A 26,708-nucleotide genomic window follows, 5' to 3' on the forward strand; every position below is an offset into this window, starting at 1 on the left:
ACCTCTGCAGTTTGTAGAACAGGAGCATGGACACCCAAAGCGCACCTCTCCCCACCCACCAGGTCACATAGCTGGAACGTCCTAGGGATTTTGTTTTTTCTGAAAGTTGTGGCTGTCTAAAATGACTTGCAGTGGTGATTCGGGAGGCATTCGCTGCTTCATTTGACCTAAAACTCGCTTGATGATATTTAATAGTGACCCAATGTTTTTAAAGGACAATTTACCTCCCTTGTAAGTTGGTTTTTGTTAAGAGAAGAAAAGGGGGTTATAAGTAAGGGAAACAAATAGACTGATTATAAAATTAGTTCTTATGTTACCATTGTTGCATGTGCTTCCACAGCAAAAAGTAACAACCACTTCATGATTTGTGAAACACTGACCAATTAGTTGAACAAAATCCTATTGTTGGTGATGGAACCCCAAGCTGAGACTCTTTTCAATTAAATTACCAAACTAAAGTGGAAATGAGCTACAGTACATTCAAGCACGACATAATTAAGTGTTCGCAACACTCTGAGAACAACAGGCGCTGTTCTAGGTGAATTAATGCCTGTTCCCAGGTGAATACAGGGCCTGTTTGGCTCAAGGCGAACAGATGCCAAGACAGGACTGCACCAAAGGATGGCTGCTAGAGACGCACAAGCATTGATGTCAGCTTCAAACTTCACCTGTAGTACTCCGAGACAGCATTGATTCTTGTCCAGCAGAGAGAGATGGAAAGACAGAAGCACAGCTATTGTTTATGTACAAGTCGTTTGAGGCAGATAAACTCATCGTCTGCATGTGTGTGTGTGTGTGTCTGCTCTCCCCCCTGTGTTACAAAAAAAAAAACATGATTCTCTCCATTCATTAAGGCTCCACAGAAGGAGATTCCATTAATCTGTTCATTAGGCCACATCAAAAATGGAACTACTTATTAAAATCAGATCCAGCTGTGTACTCTCGTTAAAGCCTGCCGTACCGTACGAAGCTTAACAATGCTCGTGGCACTAGACCAAAACCCGGCCACAAGAAAGGGGGAAAAGATTCTACTACATTGGCCTGTTTTGACTCAACACACCATGATAATTGCTCTACTCTTAGCAGGGGGCTATGAATAAACATTACTTTTGTCAGTGAGTGTCTGAATGCTCCATTTCCAATTAATTTACATTTGCCCAGAAATGCTGCTCTTAATCACTATGTTTTATTTTCTCAATTTCCCCCAAGTCTTTTCTCATTCTCTCATTCCCTGTCTGGCACTTTCATTCCCCCTCTCACCCGCACTCTTTCTTTTTCTAACTCTCTCCCTGGAAAATCCCATTAATCTCAGCCAGTGGTTTTGAACAAAAGCTATGGGCTAAGCGATTGATCCGGGCATTGATCCCACTCGCCTGAACGATCATAAAGGTGTTAAATTGGTTTCTTGGAGGATATGTATTTTTCATTGCTGGCTGCTGCAAGTAGAAGTTCCTGCTTGGAATTTTTCTCGTTTTTTTTTTTTTTTTTTTTTTTTAACCAAACACTGGTGATGATATTAAAATATTAAATAGATCACACCTTGAAAAGTAGCCTTAAATGTGGATTTTGAGGCCAGTTTGAAGCGATTTCTGGGGAGCGTGTTTTCTACATGTGCATGAACCTCAGAAGCTAAATCCTTATAATGAGTTTTGCTCAACCCAAGGACAGGTAGAGACCTGGGATTGTCAAAATGTGCACAGTGGAAGCAAAAGTAGCAAACTCGTTCATTTATATTGCTGTAAATTCTTTCTTGAATTGATAGCATATAGCTAAATTCATGTCTTTCAACCACAAAAAGGTTTACATTTCATTTTCACATTAGGTCACAGCCAGCTGACCTTTACCCAATAAGCAACTTCAGAATAAGGTTTTGATATGGGTAAGTATTGAAAGAACAAGACTGAGGCCTCCATTTTATTTAGCAAATTGAATTTCCTTGAGGAAAAAAAAAGAAAAGAATGAAAAAAAAGTTAGTGAAAAGAGAAGTGTGAACTTTGTAACTTTGTATATTTCTGTATTTCCAAGGCAGCACAGGTGCGACAATACAAAAGATTTTTTTTTAAAAAAAGAAGCGTTTATTTATAGAAACTAAATGAATAGGCTGCACTTCATGAATAAACCTTGTGCAGATTAGTGGTGTTACATTAAAATAATCATCTTATATCTGGATTCATAATGTACAGGATATGGTACAGGAGTGTGTCTATCACTTAGCAAAATGAGGAAATGAGAAACAACAACACAACAAGTTTGTTTCCTACTGAGTCAACATTACTGGAAACTGGAAACTAGCCATGGCAGTGTTATCTTAATTTTCCATGACTATGTGTTGAGATAAGAATTAACGAACTAAATGTATCATCTATCTATCTATTTTATTGCTCCCATGGAGTTCAACAGTGGGGTTGTTTGAACTTTGTCGTGTCATATTCTGAATAAATCAGTTTTAAAGGCTGTAATCAGCCACTGGCAATCAGCCAGTGTTTTACTGACTGTATTTTCTCTGCATGGGGATAATACTCAAGATTTGCCTGTGTGAAAACACAAGATGAATCAGTCGTCGACTCCATGTCAGAAAGTTCATATTATCTGAGTGAGCAGGCAGCAGATCTTGTAAGATCAGGCGCCACGAATGTTGCTCGTTTGACAGAGCAAAGGAAGAGCTTGTCAGGGAAACAGCTCGTGTCGCTGGCACTTAAAAGGTCAGCGAACTGAGCCCCAACCCCTCGCCCGCCCTCACGCCTGTCTGTCTGTCACCAGTCCCCCTCTTCCAGGCGGGTGTCCCCTGCCCTCGCCTAGGCTGCTATCATCCGCCATCATCCCCTCTGAGCTGCCCCTCTTTGATGACCCAAGCCCCTTGTCAGGGAAGAGCTTCCAGGCAGGCAGAGTGAGGACAGCCCTTTGATGAGGACCCCGACACTTGCCAGCTCCGCTGACATGCAGGGGGGTCCTTTGAAGAGCCTGGGCCTTACATGTATCCATCCGTCCACACACACACACACACACACCACACACTTACATGTGCTTCCAGGGTCCTTAGATGGAGGCACGAAGAGAAGGGGATTGGGGCAGAGCACAGAGAACTCCCTTCTTTGACTACCTTCCTTGCTCTCTGATAGATTTAATGAAGGCATTTGAATTTTGCTTTCGTCCTGTGCTCGAGACGCCTCCAGTGTGGGACTGCAAAAAATAGATGTATAGGAAGGAGGGGGAGGGAGGCAAAAAGAGGCTTTGATACTGTCAGAAAAGGTCACTGAAGCTCTGTTGTATTTCATCAGTTTTTGCACTGATAAAAGAGATACAGGAGATGTAGAACATTCTATGATTACTTCTTAGATCTTAGATTTGTTGCTGCATAATTTCATAATGCCATTCCGCTGTTATATTTTGGGAACAGTTTATTTCAGCATAGGCATAATAGAGGCATGATGTGTAGTTATCTTCATCAGGTGGAGCCACTTTTCTACATGTTAGGTTTTAATGTCAGAAAAAAAGAAAATAAATATTTAAAAGAAAAAAAAAAGAAGACCTAAATCAGAGCCAGTACAGCTACCAAATGGTAGCTTTGGCCAAAGACAACCATGGTCGGGCAGCCCAAGTGTTCATGTCCTCCAGCAGTGTGTATGATTTGGCTTTGCCACGTCAATGTTATGGCACAGCTATTGTTATGACTGCCTGAAAGGTAAACAGACACTGTTTGACACCAGCCCCTGATCACCAGTCAAAACAACCCTAATCAACAAGCAATAGACTTGGCCTCGGCTAGCGCTATGTCATACAAGGTAATAAAGTGTTTGATGCTTGTTGGCAGAGCTGCAGTTGTTGACATCAAATTAGTACTTAAGGTCACTGCAGATTTCAACAAATGGATCCTTGTACAACTTCCAGACAGCGCAAAAAGAAATTCCTTTCAGCGGTATTCATGCTGCACCTGCCCTGTGTCACAAAGTTATAACATCGATCCACATTTTTCACCCTGCAATTGTGGTTAACGTTGGCGATGAACGTCACAGACGGTTCTCACAGACTCAAAAGCAACAAAGTAATTCACATCACCACGAAACCGCAGTGTGCCCAGAAAGACACATTATTCCCAGAGATACCACAAAGAGCACAATGTTTGTTGATAGAAAAAGGGGGGACCTCTCATACATTTTCCTCATTCCTTCCCTCTCAATGTGTCTTTTTTTGTCTGTGAGTGTGGCGGTGTGGAGTAATGATTAACACAACCAGGCATGGGAAGAGAGTAGCACTTACAATAGAGGGGGTTGTTTTGGTGCACAAACCTACCGTTTCACCTGTGTCAGCTTCCCAAGCTCAACCTGGCAGGTCCCTGGGAGCCAACGGCTGGCATTCGAGGAGGGGGGGGGGGGGAAAATGTGGCTACTTAATCATTATCATCTGCAGAATCACTCAGAAACTGCTGGCAATGGGCAAACAGATAAAACAGGCAACATTGTTAAATCAGGCACGTAGCAAAGTGCTTAACTGAGTGTAGAAAGGTTCACATGAGAAAGCTTTAGAGTGTGTACAGGGGACTTTTGAGCTTTGTGTAAGATTGAAAAAAAAAACAATACCCGTGGTGCGCAACTGATCAATAGCGATTGACCTGTAAGCATGCTTACCTTGCAAACAGCTGCCTGTGATATTTTCAAGCTCCTGAGGCTGACACAGTGCCTCAACTTTCTGTTTTGAGGATGGGACCCTTTAAAGCTTGCAATTTCTACATATGGAACATAACAATATATAAGTTATTTATTCAAACATTAAACTGAAATAACAAAATGTTTAACATTAATAAGTGAGCTTTTATTTCTGGTAATTATTTCTGTTACCAGCATTCAAAACTAAAAATTCAAAATGATTTTATCCATCAAGTGCAAATGTAAAGACAGACATAGACTAGTTTCACATTTACAATACAATACACACGCATAAAGGAGGCCTCAGTATCATAATAGCTTATAAATAGACATTTTTGGTATGATTAAGAAATCATCTTCCTCATATAGACTACGTCATGGCGTCATTACGACCCTCTCACTCTCATGTCTCTCTACTCTCTCACCCGCATCTGCACACAACTCACAATGATGTCGCACAGAAACCCACCTATACTGACATATACATACAGTCTGCAGTAATGACAGCATTTTTCTGTGGAATAGACATTCAGTCACTCCAACATAAAGTGTTGTTACAGCTGTGTAGGAGAGGAAAATCAAATAGTTGAACTGATGTGTTTATTGTATTTCTAACCAGGTGGATGACCAGATGAAGTTGCTGCAGAACTGCTGGAGTGAACTCCTCATCCTTGACCACGTCTTCCGGCAGGTGGTGCATGCCAAGGAGGGCTCCATCCTACTGGTCACTGGCCAGCAGGTGAGTCAGCTAAAACTCCACCATGGAAACTTGCAGTTATTCCTCCTTTTGCCTCCAGAACCCTCCCAGCCACTCATCAGCTGCTCCTCAGGGGACCCTCAACGTCTCAAGATTTCCCTTTAAGCATTATTGATCACTCAGCCACACAGGAGTTACTGCTTCATTAAAAATAGATTATGGTTGTAGATATAAACTGATGTCACCAGAAAATTCAGAAGAATTTTGCAATTTTTTTCCTCTCAGTGCATGAAGACTCTAACATTGAATAAATAAAGCACTCTGTTACGCAGGCTGCAGCATAGTGAGTAGGTGGGCAGATTTAAAAAAAAAAAAAAAAATGTGGCTAAGTGTGTTATTTTGTTTTACTGGGGCCTTTGAGGAAGTTAGTAGGAGCTGATGCCTGAAGCCCAAATGGCCAAAATCTTCAGTGTATCAGGATGCTATGATTCTGTTTTCTGGTTTTGCTTCATACACACACATGCAAACACACAAAGCCAGAGCAGGCAACAAAGACTCCTTCAGCGATTCAAATGCACTTCCAAATAAAGAGAGTACACGTACACACTTACAGGCGAGAATACACTCAAAGACATGAAACAGCTCATCATGAATATGCCTCTGACCAGTGGCGTGGCTGTCAGTGAGATGAGAAGTCATAAATTATTGACTGGCTGGCTCTTCAACAAAATGTTTTACAACAATAGATACTGGATTAAATATTGGAGCAAGGCAAGAGCACATTGTACAGGGAAGTCCTGCTTTAATTCTGTGATTCTGAATGAAGACAAGGTCAAGGGTAGATTTTGGGAATAGGTGAAGAAGTATTACTACCTGTGGTGAGTAAAAAGTAGTACTTCTAGGGGTGAGTAGTAGCATTAAGGGGCACCAAACCAAGTTTAACCTCTTGAAATTGCTTTAGTCTGTCAGAGTCACCAAGCCAACACAATATGTGAAGCAAAAGGGGGGAGGTAAATAGAAAAAGGAGGGAAAGAAAGGAGAAAGAGCCAAAGAGAAGGAGACATATTTGGGTAACAGGTAGTGTAGAGTGCGAGAAATGATGGAGGAAAGAGTCAGACAGAAGTGGAAGAGGATGGTTGCCCAATAATGGCAGGAGGAAAGGAAAGGGATGGAGAGAGGAGTGAGAGAAATCGATCGGGGCAGGAGGCAAAGAAGAAGGGATTAAGGTGGGGTTGGGGGACAAAATGGCAGAGAGAAGAGGAAAAACTGAGAGAGGTCTGTAGAGAAAAGAGTAGGAAGAGGGGAGGAAGAGGCAAAGGGAGAGCAGGAGTGAGGAACAAGCTGACACTAGAGGAAGAAGTGAGGAAGGCAAGGGAGAGCTGGCATGAAGAAAGGAAAAGGAACAGAATGTGGAAAGGAGCAAATGAGAGAGCAGAGAAAGGATGTAAGTAAGATTCAGACTAGACTAGAGAAGACTAGAAAAGGTGGAAGGATGAGAAGGGAGAAAGAGGGAGATGAAATGAGGAGGGATCGGGGAGGAGATGATGAGGCGAGGAGGAGAAGGCACTGCGAAGAGACGAGCAGAAAGGAGGAGGAGGAGGGGCTGATAGTCAGGGGAGGTGCAGAACTGTGGTTTCGTTTGCATACTTTGGTTAATGAACAGCTGGTGTTGGGGGGGGGTGTATGCGTGTGTGTGTGTGTGTGTGTATGTGAGGGGGAGGCTCTGAAACAGTTCATTATCTCCTATTATTCTCTGCCTGGCCAGGGGTGACAGCACAGTGATAACACCAGGGATATTTAGACCACAGTAGCAGCATCACCCAAAGCAAATGCTACACACACACACACACACACACACACACACATGCATAACAAATAACATAATGACTGCTTTGCCTGACATACTGCATTGTGCAATGACTCTGCTGTAATGTGCTAATAACTTAATTGTTACAATATGCTTATCATACTGCCCTATATGATATTTTGTATTACTATTATCATTATTTATATATTATATATTACATTGTTAATTATTCAGATATAATACATTATAATAATATTTCTAATTATACGTTCATTTCTTTCATGAATTTTTGCAAAGGCTCAAAGAGAAGGACTGAACTTTATTTGTATACATTGGAAAAGACTTTTCTAGTTGAGAAAAGTCCATGAATGTTCTGCTTATCTTGCATTGTGGCTTATTTTCTGTGAGTTTGAAAACTGATGTCTTTGCATTTCAAGTTTGAGCTCAAAAATTAGAATTAGAGCTTTCAAACAATGCATAATCTGTCATGGTTGTGTGAAACACATTTAAAGTAGCAGCACCAGGGCCAAAGTTAAAGGGTTAATCATTTTCTTGATAAATTCCAAAAAAGCAGATCAGACCACTTGCATCATTGAAGAAGTTAAAGTTTGCATTGGGAACAACTGATATGTCTTCACATTGGCAGATATTTTCACTTCTTTTTCAAAAAATATGACATGAAGAGAGAAGATTTGTTCAGATGGAGAGTTTAGACAGATGTTTCTCCCCTTTTGCTTTGAATCAAGCTGCTTCTCTGCTCTCGTCAGTCAGTCATATGCTGCACTCATACTGACCTCTGAAAAGAAATTCATGGTTCCAGCAGATTTACTGTTATAGCCTGTCATTTGCTCTCTGTCTTGCTCATTCTCTGGCCCTTATGTTACTTGCTTGCTAATTCCTGTCTTTTTCAGATTTTCTGGCTTTGGTTTTCTGTACTGCTGCATGTCGTCATGTCACTAACAGCGATGAGAAATGGCCATGAGTGCTTTTTTTTTCTCTTTAGTTTTGGTTTGAAGAAAGGAGGCTTGTTCTTTATCCTGTCATAGGATCAAATGCAGAGTGGAACTTGCATGCAAACATGAAATGACAAAGACGGGACTGAGCTGCTGAATGATTAAACAAGGCCTCGTAGCTTCGCAATCAGTTTTCGGTATAAAAATCCTGATATTTTGATAGCACAATGCTCCTGGTGTACATGAAATTCAAATGATGAAGAATGCAAAAACAGACGCCAGTCACAGATTTCTGCACTTGGCACATTTTCTACCCACATCAAACCCCTGTACGCATCAAACTGATCTCACCTTCCATATTCATCTTTAATGTTTGGCTAAGATCATTCATCAAATTCATGATGGGTTTAAGATTTGAAGGTTTATTCATATATTTACTCTCTATGTCTCTCCAGGAGGGATAATAAAGTAGTATTGATTGATTGATTGATACACAGGTCACCAGGGTTAGTGCTAAGTCTGCTATAGTGACATTATAGCGTTTTTTTTTTCTTCTCTCTTTTTACTTAGGGCTGGGAGGCAATAACCTAAGGCATCACTATCAACAGTCCAATCCTTCAATGAAGTTATTTCATGCACAGTTGATTTTATGTAAATTGATTGACACCTTGGAAGGGAGGCAGTGTCTGCTTTTCACCGAGTCATAACTCTTACCATCTCGAAGGTGGAGAGAAGGAAAGAGAGAGGAACAAAGGAGTTAAAGTAGTGTAGTAAAAAAAAAAAAAAGGGGGGGGGGGGAGGAAGAAGACAGGAGAAGAAATGAAAAACATGGGGCATTGTTAACATTTACTTTACTCCAACCCGTCTTCAGACAGATGGAAAACAGGCTCCAATCATCCTATTTACACGATAAATAAATTCCAAATCCAGGCTGTTTTTAATTGCAAATGGGAGCTCGCAGGGACCTTCTTCCTCCCCGAGCTTTAGGAACTGCACACGCCAACATCTACCTTCCCCTGGAAACCCTCACACAGTCAATTATGGTAATGAATTGTCAATAAATATAAAAATTTAATATGGTCCTGCTTACTATGAGTGGCAGCTAAGGACTTGCCTCCCAGACAAATGTGCTGTGGCTGCAGATATGAAGTGCACCTGAAAAAGGAGTGTGTGAGTGTGTATTTAAATGGGTGGATCAGAATGAAAGACGAAGGGTTTATCCAAAATCAATTAATCTATCTATCGTTCTATCATTTCATCAATGTCTCAGCATTTTTTTTGCTTTGCTACATAACAGAAAACAGAGAGAGAAGTCAGATCTGGCATATGTAGTCAGTCGGATATGAACTCTCAGGCTGTCTCCATACATCACGTTGTCGCAAAATACAGTTAAACGGCAAAAAAAATCTTCTGCTTGCAGCTGCTGTTTTCACACAATCACCACTGTCTCACCCTCTAACAGACAGACCAAAGCTTTTGACTCTGTATGAACAGTGAAAGTCTGGGGCATTGTATTCTCGATCTAGACTGTACTAGGGGTCAAAAACTCCACAGGGTATCTTTGATACAGGGGTATTTCTGACCTCAGAGCAGCTCTGTTTGTGCTTGAACACCCTCTTACATCTGTCTCTCCCTGCTTATACCAGGTGGACTATGCAGTGATTGCGTCACAGGCGGGGGCCACCCTCAACAACCTGTTGAGCCACGCCCAGGAGCTGGTGGCCAAATTGCGCTCCCTGCAGCTGGACCAACGGGAGTTTGTCTGCCTCAAGTTCCTAGTCCTCTTCAGCCTGGGTGAGTCTACAGCTCTGATGTTTCATTTAATTTAGTTATTCATTTAAATGCAGGTAAATGCTTTAGGAGAGGATGAAGATCTGGTAGTGGTAAAAGATCTATAGGATTGAGAGAGGGGGATTGGAAGGAAAGGAGGAAAGGAAGGAGGAGGGGAAGTGGGAGGGGAGGAAGGAAAGGACCAGTGGTCTGAAGGGGACAAAAGAGAAAGTGAGGGAGGGAGGGAGGAAGGAAGTAGGGGAGGAATGGTCCTCCTCTTCCAACAAAGAAAGGGAGAAGGCCAGCTTTTACTCATAACTGCGCGATTCAAGTTTCCTTTTGCCGTGTCATACGTGTAAAACTATGATTAGCAGTGCCAGCAGCAAATTCCACTCACTTGGTCTCTCCGCACCTCTTGTGCTATGAAGTTCACAAACCTAGTGCTGAGTGAGGACAGCATCAATGTGATGCATTAATAATGACAATGTCCATTTTTGGAATTTAGCTGTTGCTCTCTAGTTGTGGTGGAAACAGTAGAATAAGCATCAATCCCTGCATCAATCATATTAGATGTAAGTAAACATACATGTATGATCATGTACAGTATGACTGAGAACCATGAACTGAGTAAGTGAGCTAGAAACAAGGGAAAAGAGGAGCTGGGTGGTTGAAAATAAGTACATGAGACAGTGAGGATGGGAAGATGGAAGTGGGGAATGGGAGTGAATTTTTTCTTCTTTTTTTTTTCAAGGGGGATTTTTAGTTTTTCTCACACAGGTTGTGCTTTGGAGGATTGGAAAGGAAAGGAGGGAGTTGGAGGGCATGGAGATGAACCGAGAAGTGGAGAAGGGAAGGATGAGAAGGAGGCGATAGGAGGATGATGGAGTGGGAGAAAGTGGGAATTGGTGGGAAGCAGGTATAGCGAAGCATTTGAGATAGAAAGGTGGGAGGGAGCCGAACCCATGGGATTAGGGAAGGGAGGCAAGTGGAGGGATAAGTAGCCAAATGAGTTCAGGGATGAAGAGGAGGGTAATGTTGATGTGTGTGTGTGTGTGTGTGTGTGTGTGTGTTCAGATCCCAAATCTGCTCTCTACTCTCTAAGCCGAGGTCAGACATTGCCAGGAGACTGTCATCTCTGTCTCTTTCCTAACAAGTCTGCAACAAATGGCCTCTGAGGGACACACACACACTCACACACACACAGTCTCAACCAAACCTATTTTAACATCCTACATTACTGAAGCCAATGATGTTAAGGTAGCTGTGCTCAAACTGTCCCCTCTATGGCACTGAGAGTAACAGCAGCATACATATGATGAATATTTTCTTCAGCTACCCTTCCCTCCATCTCCCTCCATCTATCTGTAATCCACAAGGGCCATGCTTTCACTTCTTTAGCTCCTCTAAACAAAGAAAGAGGGACTAATGAACTGCTTGGAAAAAAGCGCACACACAGACACACACTGAGGTAATCAGGCAGGATTAATGTTTGTGTTAGTGTTGTTTGTGGTACAGCAAAGAAAAAAGGAGGGATGGGCTCGGATTGCAGAGGGGTTTTGGTGCGAGTATGCTTGTGTGCACGGACACATTTGTTTGTGCCGGCTTTTTTTACAGGGCGGGGGTGTTGCAGGGGCTCAGGGTCTAAATAATTTGGCAGAAACATCATCCATAATGAAAGGCTCACCTGAGGGATATGTATCGCCCCCGGCAGTGCCTGTTCTCCGGCGTTGCCCGGGCCTCCTGCAAAAGAAGCCCGACACAGACGCCGTAGAGCTGGCTGAGGGGATTGGTGTCTGAGGAGGTGGGGGTGGTGTTGGTGGGGAAGGGATTGGGGGTGGGGAGGAGGGGCTTGAGCAACGTAAAGCCGGGAGATTTAGAAATGATTTGATTAATATGTGATGTGTGTGTGTGTGTGTGTGTGTGTGTGTGTGTGTGTGATTAGCTGTGAGAGGGTTGCAGTACATACTTTTACCTGAGGGAATGTGCATAATGTGTATGGCAGTGGGAAAGCAGGTGTGTATTTCATGCATCTGTGTGTATGTTTAGACAGCTGCCAGTGCCCTACAAGCAGAGCCAATTAATAAGGATTGTAGTGAAATGAAAGGCTCTGCACTGACTGCTCAACTAAAAGATTAGACTCTTCTTCTTCTTTATTAGCTTTACTCCATCTCTTAAGACTGGACAATGTACTCTTACCTGAGGCTAATATACACTTCATTATGACAGGTTTGCTAATGCAAAGTACTACTGTTTGTTATACTTTATTTGCTTTATGAATACATCCAAAAAACAGTAATACCACCATGACTATCGCAACTGTTGCTATAACTGCCACAACTACTACTAATACTTTAAGGATTGCTACTTTGATTATCCCTAAGAATTACAACCATAATAATAATTCTGCACCTCCCAACTTACATCCAGTGCCAGCATACTGTGCCACTGCGTACTGTGCCATTGATGTAGCAAGGAAGAAAGAAAATGTGTGGAGGTTTCTGCAGACACACTCTTTCTCTAATCTAAATAAAACGTTTAACATGCCCAACTCTAACAGATGAAGCCGTACATAGCTGTATATTAATTTGGCACAAGAAGGATCTTACCCTAACTTTAACCATACTATAGTGACCATACACAGATATTTTGTAGAAAGCAAGAATAATTAAAAAAAAAACAAAAAAACACTGGCATTGGACATATAAAAACCCTTGTCATTAAATATAATCTGTGGTTTTGCAGAATTATTCAATATTGATGCTTTTACTATAACTTCACTAAAAGTATTACTAGTAGCCCTACTACAACTAGCCTAAATGGAGGTAGTGATCTAGTCTGTGTTTATCCCTCTTTCTTCCTGCTTTCTTTTCTACCCCCATCGTTCCCTCTATCTTCAAACCTCTCTTTCTCTTACTCTCCCTCTGTGGATGGACAATCAGTCACCTCCTCCCTGCCAGAGAAGCTCTTAGTTAAGCCAGCTGTCAATAAAGACAGGGATATAGATGTCACTCCAGCTGAGGGGAGACACTTGTCCTGATCTCTCTCTCTGTGTGTGTGTGTGTGTGTGTGTGTGTGTGTGTGTGTGTGTGTGTGTGTGTTTGTTCTCAGGGTTAGACATCCTTTTTTTACCTTTACTTTTCTGTTTTATATTTTCTTTCCAAACCCCTTTATCTGTCTCTTCCTATTGCTCTCTCTGTTCACCTGCCACTCTTTCCTCAGCATTAAGTGAAATCTCCCTCTATCCTGGATTAGATTATCACTCAGAGCATTGATCACTGAAGTGTTTGTAGGACTGTGAGGAATGATTGTGTGTTTTGGGTGTTGAGCAAGAGACACACAAACAGCAGAGAGAGAGAGAGTGAGGGCTGCTTGGGTCAGAGTTCAGGAAAGGATTACTACGAGTTGTTGTCTGGTGTCAGACCACTGTTAATGGGTCTTTGATTTTCTTTAAAAGGCTTAAAGGCCTAATAGAAAGACTGACAGGTTGTTGTATATATGACCAGGTGACAGAGGTGAGGAATGGGTCACAAGTTCAAACTCGGGCTGAGGAAAGTGAAAAAAACAAAAGACTCTCAGCAGCACTGGTGGATATGCTCAGTAGAAATTTGAGCTTGTACTAAGCAGCTCCCAGGTATGAAGTCATAGAGGAAAGAAATTTTATTTCAAGAAACAAGGAAGAGGGTGTGCTTCCTAAAAGTAGTAAGATGTTTGATATTGTGCAGCTTGAAACCTGCTTAAACCCCCTCAACATTTACCATGGTCAGTGGAAAAGGAAAAATAAAAAGCTCTATTGATCAACTTGAACCAAAAATCATGCACATGTATGCCTGATGCATGACGCCACACAGACAGTTTCCATATTGGCAAAGCAGACTCAGTGACAGAGGTCAGGCAGTGTTCCGCCAGCAACCAGTTAACCCAGCTCAGCAGGTCAGACCCCATCAGGTGTAATTGGATGAGACAGGTGCTGCCAGTCCTTGTCAGCTGAGAGGAGAACCAGAGTAGCTGCCAGACCAGCGCAGGGTGGTAAATGCTCCCAGCGGAGAGAGCAGATTTGTGGACATAGCCTTAAATAATGCGCCAACACTGGGGCCTTTAGCAGAAACAAAGCCAATGAAAAGCTGATAAAGAAGAGAATTGAGGCTGGTGTTTGATTTGTGCTCTATGAAGGGACAGTCATATTGGCAAACTCCTATAAAGATGTATTTAAGCAGGTCATGTTAGGAGTTTACAATGAATATACGAGAGGCTGGGGCCAATGAATGTTTTGCTTTTTTGTTTAGAAAATGACTTAAGCAGTTAACCAATTATCAAAATTGCTGATTAATTTTCCACTGATTATGTATTTGACTTATAGAGTCGGAAACTACTGAGTGTTAAATATCCCAGATGGACCCAGTTTATTTTCTTTGCAACTGAGTATGAGGATAGAAAATATTCAGATATTTCTCTCAGGCAAAAGGGCAAATTTGATACCTGAAAATAGTTGGTTAAGTTAAAATTAAATATTGTTTAGGATCTTAAAACAATGGACTACAAATCAGTTTGTACATCAAATCAATGCAATGAAATCAATAATGAAACATGACGAGATTCTGATTCAAGTACAGTGATCAGAAATCAGTGTCCATTTGTAAGAAACCAAGACAGCCAGTCATCCAGGAGCTGCCTCAGCACCAACATTAGCTGTCTTTCAAGTGATTAGTCAGCCTCGGAGGCTGGAGTTTAGAGACACCCACCCATCCATCCCTCCCACCCTCCATCCCTCAGCGTCCAGTCAGCCCTCTGCTTTGTCTCTTCTCTCATCGCTCTGCCCTTTCGCTCTATTTTATTCACATCCATCTTTGTATGCCTTGATCTATCACAACTCCATCCTCACATCCACCTCTATCGCTCCTCATTTATCTTCAACCACATCTAAACTGCCATCTCTTTTTTTTCTAGTTTTTTTCCTACCTCTTACCTACTTAAAATGTCTTAACTACTGTCATTTAAACTTGTGTTGAATCATCTGTGCTTTCTAATTAAAACAAGGGAAAGTTATCAAATTAATCTTCTCATATAATATCTTATAGAACTAAATACCATGCCATTTCATAATTTGAGAGGTGGTATTTAGCCCTCACTACAGCAGTGCCTCCCACACTACCTCCAGCCTGCACCCCTCCATACACCTCTGCTAAGACGTGTCTCTCATTAGTAAGTTTAGTGCGCCACACACTGAAGGCAGACTCTTCTGTTTTGTGCACTGCGAGGTCAGACACCAATCTGCTGACAACAACACAAACACAGCAAACGTGATTAACCTTGATGGAAAAAGACAAGCATTATCACTCTCTCTACCTCTCTATCAGACAGTATTTGTCTCTCCACACAAAGAGAGAAAAAACACACACACACACACACACACACACACACACACATAATTCCCAGACAGGTATGTCCTAATTAAGCAACAGCCGAGGCTGCTCAGAATCAATGCCCTGATCCCTGGCCAGCAAGCGGGGAAGCTGGCTAATTCATGTACACCACTCCCCCCCTCCTCCCACAAAGCCTGGCAAATATTCATTTCCTGAAATGAACCGAATCATTTAGAATTCGGTCGGGGATTGATTAACATTGGAAGGCGGCGACTGTTCAATATTTACACCCATTGAGGCCAATGTAAGGGCCAAATAATGGAGCATATAACTGGCACAGCGCTTTACAACTTAATTAAAAGCAACATAAGAAGGACATTTTTTTTCCCTCCCATTTGAGTAGGAGCCAAGCTTTCTGCTGGGCTGTCAGTGAACAGAATGGAGTCATCATGTGAACCTTTGACCTGATCAATACACAAATAAATATGGTCACTGTGTGTATGGGTTGTGAGGCCCTGGCCTATACGGGAAACTTTGACTCAACAGGAATTGTGGCTGTCTCTTCCTGCCCTCCGCAGGGACCAGGAAACAGGACCAGCAAATAAAACATTTACTTTTCAGAATTAAGGCAGTGCCGCTTAAAGAGAACTCAGTTAAAATGACAGACAGGTGCCGACCACAAAACAAACATGTACAAATTACTCTGCATTTGATCATTTACAATGTAATAGTACGGGAGGGAATCTGTTCACATTGTGTTTGGGTTAAGCAAAAAAGGTCCTTTAGTAGGACTTTATCAGATGTAGAGTATTGTTTTCATCTGAGAAAAGTCCCATGTGAAGACAGTAGCCTTTCAGAGGTGAAATGTTTTAGCTTACATGCAATTTCACATGTAAAACAATTCAGATGTGTTTTTTGCCTCACAAAGTCCTGAGACCCAGATACTATGTGATGCATTTGGGTGAAATGTAGCACATTCATAGAATATGTGAGTGTGTGTACAAGGATGTTGCCCCTATGATTAACAAATGTTTGCGTGTCCCACAAATTACAGACTCAGTGACTGGATTGGTGCAACAACAGCAGTAATGGAAAATACAGTAGTGGTGATTGCAGTGGGGCTGAGACTATAAATGTATGTGTAAGGTTCATAAAGTGCAATCCATGCACCGAGCGACTGCATCTAGTGCTTTTTCATCACTCTGTTTTCAAGCTTGGTGAAGTGCTCTGCAAACATGTCATCTACTTTTCAAATAAATCCCCACCACCACCCCCTCCCCAAAATCAGCTTCCTTCAGGCATCACTCTAATGTAGAGAAAAAACAAAACAAACATTAAAAAAAAAAGTCGCTCAAACTTTGTCTTTGACAGAGCCAAATCCAACTAATCATGTTTCAATGTCCTGACTTTTCTTTCATTTTCTGTCACCTCATCAGGAGTAGGTGGGAGTGTGTCCTGAAGCAATGAACCTAATACTTCCACCTATTTTCTGTCAATTTTGGCCTAAGAAATCTAACATGGCGAGCAGTCGGCTCCTGATGCCGGCTGCCACTTTGTAGGGAATTCCATGTAATGAGGCTGCCTAAAAGGCTTTCAGACTTTATCAAGCAATAAAAGCTCCAGGTCTCCAGCCCACCACTATTATCTGGCAATACCGCAGGCTGTTGTCATTAAGGAGCAGTTGTGGTGAGCTGTGGTGGTAGCAGGGATATTCAGGATCAGTGACTCACCCCTGACCTGAGTCTCCCTTTAGCCTCAGCCTTATATCTCACTTTAGATACCTTACTGTTTCCTGATGGATTTCGACATTCGCCCCAGATTATCTCCAAAGTATCTTTCCAATTTACAGCTCAAGCTTGCCTTCTTTTCTTCTCTTTTCTGGTCTTATCACATTCTTACCAGGATTTATACAGGTGATTATGTTGACACTGGTCTTTATCTCATTTCAAACAAGGCCAGTTACCAGAGTAAAGCAGCACAATAATGGGGTTTGTTTAGAGTGGGATTTGTAAATGGACATACCCCGGTATTAAACACTTAAGTGATAAATAAGTGATAAGACAAAAAGCCACATCATTGTCGTTCTTTGTTGGGGACCTAGTAGATAGAGAGCATTGTCTACTAGTGAAGATGGTAACATAATCAAACATACTTATGGGGATTAAATACTTGTGAAAACCACAGTAAGGAAAGAGACAGGTCTCCAGGTCTTCAAAGACTTGAGAACCATGCCAATTATACTGTACATGTAGGTGAACAGCATCCTATTTTAACAAAACAATTGTTGCTACTAGTTACCTAGATTATCTATTAAATGTGAAACCATAGTATAATCCTCGAAAATCTTGAATTGTCTATTTGACTTTTGTCTTAGTACAGTGGAATTAAGAACTAGTCTTTCTCACAGGTCAAGTGCATCAAGATGGAACCAAGAAAACATGCTTTTCAAATGCAGTAATAAAGTATAGATTTTCATTGTAACTCTGTAATGTTAAGAAAATGTTCTTATTACAAGAACTTCATAATGAGCAAACATGAGTAACAATACTTCTTTGTTTGTACAAGCGCTATCATTGCACAAGCAAAATAAATCCAAAGCATGCAACTTTATCACAAGAGAGTGATAGAGCAGTAGCAAATTCTCTCACCATCTGCCAGTGGTGTTGCAAGAGTAGTAATCTCTTTGTGAATTTCAACACTATTCACGCCCAGTTAGAGTCATAGCATGTGCAGCCCAGCCCTGCACTCCTGCCTGAATATGGTGATGGCTGCATGGTGGCAGCAGGATTTAATACACTTTAACTCACTGCACCAGCCAAAGCAATACAGAACTTACCCTCTAAACTTCTGCTCCCCTCCATCAATACACTCACTAACTACCCTAGCAGTGAGTACAACCAGACAAATGCTCCTGTAAAAGTCTTTTTTTTTTTTTTTTTTTTTTTTTTTTTTTTACAAAAAAAACCCTTTTCCTCCCCTCTACCTCCCTCTCTGCTCCTCTCTTCCACTCCCATGTGGGGTGATTTAAGATGGGCAAGCTATGGAGAAACTGTTGCCCCCCCACCCCTCCTTCTCATTCTCCCTCTCCCTTGGCCTTATTACAGGCTGTCAGTTTATTATAAAACATTAGGAAAGCAGAGGGACACTTGCAGTTACTGTCCTATCGATCGGCAGGGATAGATTCTGTGATTTAGAGTCAGCCTCTGCTCGCACCCTCCACATTCTCGGTCTCCTATTAAGGCACCAGCGCTTTGCTTTGGCTATTGATGTCTCAACATTAACAGTTACAAGCTGCTACAGAAAATCAATGCTCAACTTTTATTACCGGCTGCATAACACAGAGGACCTCCCGCCAGCTGATACTTAGCAGTCAAAAGGAGGCGCGGGCGGTCCGCCCGGCACGTCAGGTGTTTTCTAAGTGATATCTGCAGTAGTATCAATCATGTATAGAGCATATGGGGGCTTTCAGGGGCCAGTGGAGGGCCTTAGAGCTTCGGGGTACAGCATAGGAAGGTATAGCTCTCCAAACAAATTAGCACAAGCTCACAAATATCAGCCTCTGTGCCAGGATAGAGACTTGAAAGTGGGAATGTAAGACAAGCAGGGAAGTTTTCATCTGGGCTTCTCACGCTGAATAGGTTTTCCCACATATACAAAGTGCCAAACATCTGCACTTCTCTCAGATCTCTTTGAACACCTCCACTGTGCACAAAAACACACAGTATACCACCTAAATGTCATCAAGCTAAAATAATGATCGATCCCCTTGACCAGCGGCACCGACCAGCCGTCCATCCATCATCAGCATCAACCTGGATGTGTGTGTGTGTGTGTGTGTTGTAACAGAGAATCTAAACCCAGGTAGCGTGGATCTCGAGCGGCTGAGGCCTCTCAAACATTTATGAGGGGCTACCGAGCAGCAGTACGGCAGCCCTTCTGGGACAAACAGCCCCCGGTTCTGTACTCTCAGTCCCGATCAATGGAACTCAAGTTCATTACACACACTTTTCGGCCGAACGGCGGCAACTGATTTTTTTTTTCCTCCCTCCTCCTCCGATAGTCGAGCAGCCCACCACTGGGGCTGCATTACACTTGCTTGTTTACGTGACTGCGTGTGCAGGGAAAGACAGGGGCAGGGAGTGTGTACTGGTGTGCGTTTGTGTGTGGAATGTGTGTGTGTGCGAGAGAAAGAGTAGGGGTTGCTCCCAGTGGCCAGAGCTTGAGGATATCATTATGTACAGGTCAGTCCGCTGCAATGCTAATGCTAATGCATTCTCAGTGGCCACAGCTTGGGTCCCAGTGCTGTGCTAGCTAGGTAGCTACTCCTCTCCAATTAAAGACTGAGGGATGTCTGTTTGGGGAGGGGAGGACAGGCCTGGGCTATCCGGGGCCCTGCGGAGAACAAGCTCACATTAGTCGAGGAAAACAGGAGAACAAATTGTGCATACATTGGAGTGCTGCAGAAAATCCCACTCTTGATTTGAATCATGTGTTGACTGGAGATCATCTAGTCCCTGGCTGTGAAATGTGCAGCCTAATAATTTTATTAGGACTTATTTACTTTTATTCTACATCATGTAACTTTACTGTGGGTTACTACTGGATTTAAAGTGTCTGCACAAACTAAATTTAAGTCTGCTGATGGTATACTGTCCATTAATGCCACAGGCAATTCGTTTGAGCCATTGTGACGATCTTCTCGAGTCACAAAGCGTGATCTCAAGAGCATCGTAAACAAAGAAAGACAAGCAGTGAACAGATCTGACCTGATTCTTGCAATCGAAAAATGCATCAATGTTTCACTCACGAGCTGCAGATTTACAACACTGCTGCAAGATGAAAACTGTGTGTATTTTTTGCAGGGGTGCATGACAGCAGGGAAAGAACAACTGCCACAGTCATGCAGTGTATTGATCAGACCACCTGCCTGCGACCTTACTTAAACATTACATACAAACAGCAGCAAAGAGTTACACAGCCTTCCCTGTGGACCTGTCTCAACTAGTGATCACTCTTTCATGGTTGTTTTTTTTTTCTTGCTCTTATGCACACAAGGAAGGTGTCCCTGACAAACACATACATGCATGCATATTTTCTGTTCACACACATGCAAAGATATACTGTATATATACATTAGTAAATATGCATACTGATCTAACACACATTCACACACAGATAGGTAGTTATATAAACACACACACCATAGGATCTAGGCCAAAGGGTGATGGTGTGGCCCCTAAGTCTTTAAGTGCATCATGGGTCAAACATTCAAAAATGGAAATGTAATCAGGTGGACTCCGGGCTTTACACACCACTCTTGTCAATCATTTGTGAAGCTGTAAATGTGAATGGCAGTCCTTCACTTCTTCAATCTATGCCTCAGTAGTAGGAGCTACAGTGTAAGTGCTATGACTGTCATTTCCATAGCAAAGGCAGCTATAGCTCATGATGTGTCATTAGTGTTAACCATTGGACAATCATTACTATATAGAAAATGGAGATACAGGTGTAGAGTGAACTTGGAGTTGTAATGCTTGAGCAAGATAAAAGGTGGTGGTGACACACAGAGCTATCTGAAAAGACTTGATTTCCATTTAGGATGCTATAAAATTTATGACTGTGTTTAAAAATATTGAAAAATGTTCCTAAAGTCTGGAAACAAAGTCTTTACAATGTGGTCTATTTTTGTCAAATAGCAAATGGAATGAAACTCGTTATTAGTCTCAGATATATGACTGACTTTTTACCCTAGTGAGCATGAGTCTCCACATGAAAAAATATTGACGATTAGAGTAGAAGTAAAAATAATCCTCTACATTCACCTACCGCCCTGATATTGCAAATGGAGCTCACTGGCATCACAGTACTGCCTGGCATGTGGATTGTCAGCCATTGTGTTCCTGTATGAATGTGTAGAGTGCAGAGGCATGTGTTTCAGCTATGGTGGTGGTAAGCTATATGGTAGTCAGGTGGCTGCTATAAGATTATACACCCTTTTCCCCATGCCCCCCCGCCCCCCCGGTGTGTGTGTGTGTCTTTGGACAATGTGGTTACAAGATACTTCTGGCAGGCCAGAGAACGGCGGAGCTTTAAGGTGAAGTGTGTGCATGCTGTGGCGTGTGTGTGTGCGTAACCAGAGACAGTGATTAAACGTTTTAAAGCACAGATGATCCAACAGGTGCTCTGGCTCGCTGTCTCTTGCTCTCCCCCCCTTTTGTGCTCCCTCCCTCTCTCTCTCTCTCTCTCTCACTCTCTGCAATGAGCCCCCACCCACCCTGTGCCCCCACTCCTGAACCATCACAGCTCCTTTCTTGTCTCTTCATTCTTGTCCTAGGGGATATTTTAAGCAACAAAGCCCAGTGAGTCCACTGTCTTACACTCACAGACACACACGCTGAGCATAACTGTTCCTTGTGCTGCATTTAACAAAAACATTGTAGTGCAATGGAAACCTTTAGAGCTGCTGGCAAATGTTAGAAACAAAGGTCAGGGAGCCGACACATGTTGAAACACAGGAGGGCATGAATCAATCAGCCTCCTCTTGACAGACACAAACATACAGTATACGTATACAATATCATGAGAAAATAATGCTATGTAAAGTAAGGACTACATCCTTAGCGACAACAGCCATTTGTCCTGTCAACTCTTGGCCTGTGCACACTGCCTCAGTGCACGAATTTATACTTTGGTGCCACCTGGCACTGATATCCATAGCTACTGTTGGCATTACACTGTGAGTCTGTAAATTCTTACAGTGTTCAGTAATGAAAGTTCCTGTCTGACACGTGGACAGTGAACATGGCAACCTTAAAATGAAGCAATACAGCAGTACTTTCCATATACAAACGTGGTGATAAAGGAGAATGAATGGTTATGGAAGTGTTAACCTTACGAGCTGTTTCAGCTGATTTTGTTAAGTTCATTATTAAACCTTTTTGACTCAAGCAGGTTTCTTTACTAACTGGTCAAGTTACCATCCCATGAATCCTCAGGACAGTAAAAGTCCAGGATCTTTACTTAGTCTTTCTCTTCATGTTCTTCTGTTTTTGGATTTTTACTTTTACAGTTAGAAATAGCTCCAAATGTGTAATGGAGGATGCAAGAGCACACACTGTAACAGGTCTATTTTGTCTTTTAAAATTCTTTCAATAAAACTGGTGAAACTCTCAAACCACAGTGGGTGCAGAACACAAACAGACACCCACAACCACAGACAAACACACTCCACAATATCTTTTTTTTATTAAACAAGCATTCTCGTGGTTTATCCTCGAAATTACTCATTTCCTCTAATTTCCTTGTATTGTGCATTTGAATGTCCTAACATTTGGTGCAGTAGAAAAAGCCAGTAAAAACCCCAGTTCTCTAAATCAAATCCAGCTTTTAGAGGCAGTGTGCAAACATGTCATCTTACATTAGCCCTGAGGGGGAGGAGAGAACACCCACTGCCATCCAATACTTTTGAATGAATTAAACCCCAATTTGCACTTAAGTTGACTCCACTTGTCACATGACAGGGACGAAAATCACACAGAGAACAAAGAAGTTAAAAGAAGGTGCAGAAAACATGCAGCACGCTCTCTCTTTAGTCAGCACTCTACCTGCTGCCTCCCATCATCAAATGAGAATGAACCAAAAGGGAAGGGAGAGAGTAGGGTAGATGTAAAAAGAGGGAGTGCAGGAGAGAGGAAGGAGTGAGAGAGAGAGGGAGGGAGGGAAAATGACACTATGGATTAACTGTCTTTCATGCTGAAAATATACATCCCCAGGCGCTTGGCGCTGAATTATTAATTCAAATTTGCCAAAGAAAGAATGAGAGAAATCTATTGACGGGGAGACGGGCCCTTTAATGGTCTCATTAAAGGGGAGGCTTCCCACACCAGGCACCTTCTGTACTGCTGCAGGAGTTTTCAGGGCAGTGGAGGGTTGGAGGGGTGTACTTGACCCCCCAATGATTTTCTGTCACTTTATCATAAACAAGAAAGGTTGACATGCCCCTTCATTCCCCACGCCCTCCCTCCACCACCAAACAAACCCCGTGTGTAATTAGCCAAGGGGTTCAAAAGTGCACTGAATGTAAACGAGGTTCACATGCATGTGTTGATACAGCACAGACACAGCAAGAACACACACACATTATATGCTGCGCCCGCTTCTGCTGTTGCTGACAGGTACAAAGAAGTGAGAGGTAAAGTCTGGAAGAGCCTGAGGAATCACCTCCCAGGTATAGCCATACTGATTTCTAATTCATTCAAAGCCGCCCCCAAAATTCCATAAATCATTTCCACAGATTACAACAACCACAGTGACTTTTTGTCTGGATTGTTGTCCATTAGATCCCCACCTGTCAGTCATGTGTTAGTGTCATTAGCTGCATATGGCTACATGACCAGGAGCTGTTTTGACAAGGCGGGGGGGTAACTGTCCGTACAATCCAGACAGCATTAGGAAGGTGAGAGAGCAAGGACCTGTGGGTGCACTACGCTGTCCGAGGTCGGCTCATTGAAAGGCATTTGGTTCCGCCTCCAGGGGGGCTAAAGAGGGGAGCAATATGAAGGAGGAGGGTGGAGAACTAGAGGGAGCACAAAGGACTAAGCACCAGGTTCATTGCTGATTCAAGTCTCTCAGTATCCCTCTGGCAAATGGATTTTCATAATGCTGAGACAATGTGATTTTTTTCTCCCCAGTAATTTTTTTTTTTTTATCCCAGTGAGTCCACAGCTTGTCAGAAATGAAAGGCAGCAAATGTGGCCAGCTGACAAAAATATTTTTAGCCACAACACAAATCTGGAGAAAAAAATCACTGAGCTATTCAATGTGCAAAACTTTTTTGAGTGTTGTTCTGACTTGAAAAATATTTATATTTTTGGCTGCCAGGTCACTAGGTTAGCTCAAACCACAGGATGTGCAGCCTCAGTTACTCTCAGTCCACTGCAACCAAAGGCTATTTTCATTATCGATTAATCAAATAATTATTTTTTCAACTAACTGTTTAATCATTTAGTCTAGCGCATGTCCAAGTTCACATCCTAAAATTACTTAATTTGTCCAACCAACAGTCCAAAAGCAAAAGATATATTTTGATATTTGAAAACTAACGCTAAGTGCCACTGATATTTACCTCTGTGGCTGTGCCCATCTGTTGAAGACCTCAAAGTCCACAATAACACAGCCACAGACAGGAACAACTGATACATGATGTAAATGTTTTTCCCCCCTTCACCTCAGGATAAATCCCCAGCACCTTCCAGCCGGCATTGGCAATGAGAGAAGCTTGTCTCCTTCCTGCTCGGAGCACCTTTTCTCTTGTTTATTTTATCAGACCTAAGGCACTTTTCCCTTCCTCTCAATGTCTCTCGACCTCTCTCCATCGCCCCACCAAGCACGCCAATTCGTCCTTGGGCGATAGAACTGAACCAGCCGCTACCTGTTTAGCTTAACAGCAATAACAATGTTGTCGGCAGAGGTTTAGATTTGACTTAATATATCCCCAACTGCACCATACCTGCTTAATTCTCTTTCATAGCTGCATGGCGTTGGGCCCCCTGAGTGGCTAAAGGGAGGGTTTGATGAATAGGCGGGCAAATTGAGCCTTCATGCTTTATTCTGACATGCTGACAATAGCTCGTCCGCATTGGTGGCCTGTTCCAGGAACTATGAGATGGTTATTATTATGCACTGTTAGTACAGAGGCTATTTGGCCTCTGGACATTGGGCTCTATGTTAGCTTGGGGGCATGAAACTAGAGTATGTTACTATATGCTAGTGAAATAAAGGGTCACTTTTTAAGATGAAGGGTCATCATTCAGGGCTTAATGAGCAAAAAAGTTAATAAGTGTAAAGGATACTTCCTAACATCCTTTCACTCCATTAGATACAAAAGAAAAGGAGATTGAAAACTAGCTATAGCTGACTCTTAAGCCAAGAATATGAATGATATGGAGAGGGACATTAAATTAAATCAGTCAGTCACATGAAAACAATACAACAAAATCACAAAAAAGAATGAAGAAGACTGATCAAGGCGACCTCTACCTCCCACACCTTTCCCATGTCAGAATAAAAATTTTTGTGACTGTATAAAACCACCCACTACACGCAGCGATTGTCCAAATAAGAAAGTGAACAGGGTTTGAAATTCTCTTTTTTTTTTTGGTCACTTTCTGCATATTCAAATGGGTATAACACCACCCTCCAAAAATCCCTTTTGCCGTAGTTGAAAGGTTGTATGGACTGCTCTTCTTGTATCCTGTGATAGGTTAGTTATGATGCTTGTTATCCTATTAGCCTTTGGTGTATCAGGTCCCAAAGAACCCCCCATTAAATGTTAAGAAGCATACAACTCCAGTTTTATCTCATTTCTTTTTTCGCCTTTAACGTGAAGGCATCGTATCTGAGAAACAGAATTCCCCAAATGGGACTTGGAGGAAAACAAGGAAGCTGAGAGCTCCAGGGATTGGGGAAACAAGGACTGTAATGTTCTAATGGGGAAGCATAACCTCCTGTACAGGAAAAAAAAAACAACACTTCCACATGAAATGCTGTCAGTGGAGTGTTTTGATGGGAGCTCAGGTGACTGTGTGTGTAGCTGCAATTTGCCTTATGATGGTGTGAGGGTAAAATGCAGGGTAAAAAGGCAGCTTTTCTCAAATACAAAGCCCAGGGTAGGTATCAGGACAGTGTGCTGTAACTCAGATAACAACCTTACTTCAGTGATACCATTAACCATGCGGCCATTGCCCCTTGCCCCATGAACCTTATTTGCTTTGATTACCTTTGCTGCCCTGTTTTCTAACACCACACACATACACAAACACACAGACACGTTCTCCCATTGAACACGTAGCTCTACGTGTTGCTTGATATAGGCAGTAAGTCCTTAGCCCGAACTCAGTCCTTTTAAGAGTCAAAGGTTACTAGGTTCTCTTCTTTCAACGCCCCTGTTACTGATTGGAGCCAAGCTGCGAGGCCGATTAAGAATAGGGTAAAATAGCAGTGGAGAGCGTTGACTTGATAACCATCTAGTGGGGTGTAATAAAGAGGACTTGGATGCGGGTTCAGCTCGTCACTCTTTGAAGCACCGCTGCTGTAGTAAAAGGTGCCTCAGCTTTGATAGGCTCATATAAACGCCTGTGAAAGTCCCTATTGGAAGAGGCGATCCCCTGATTCCCGCCTATACAGGAAGTGACCAGTTTGTCTTTCACTCACGTTTAATTGGCCAGGTTTACTGACAGCACTTGACTCAATAACTGTTTATGACCCAGGAGTTTTATGTGTTGTTTTTGGACCCAGCAGCAAACATATGTAGTGAAGTTTGAGAGGCAGAGTGAATTGGCAGCATGTGACTGAGAGTTTTATTGATTGTAACACTGAAATTGCAATGCTGAGAAAACATGGTGTTATTTTGCCATGTGTAACTGTCCTACATTTAAGAAAACATGATTAGAGGAGTTAGGTGAATTCCCAACTTATACA

General features: G+C 42.3%; 1 protein-coding gene across 1 annotated transcript in view; it reads left to right on the forward strand.

The window, feature by feature from the left end:
• nr5a2 (nuclear receptor subfamily 5, group A, member 2) overlaps positions 1–26,708 on the forward strand; it is a 67,429-nt gene that overhangs the window by 34,297 nt on the left and 6,424 nt on the right. The window contains exons 5-6 of the mRNA XM_018673059.2: positions 5,263–5,382; positions 9,747–9,894. Of these exons, the coding sequence (XP_018528575.1) occupies positions 5,263–5,382; positions 9,747–9,894 (268 nt within the window). The remainder of the gene's footprint in view (positions 1–5,262; positions 5,383–9,746; positions 9,895–26,708) is intronic.

The sequence above is a fragment of the Lates calcarifer genome, linkage group LG17 (assembly GCF_001640805.2).
Source record: "Lates calcarifer isolate ASB-BC8 linkage group LG17, TLL_Latcal_v3, whole genome shotgun sequence".
Lineage (NCBI taxonomy): Eukaryota > Metazoa > Chordata > Actinopteri > Centropomidae > Lates > Lates calcarifer.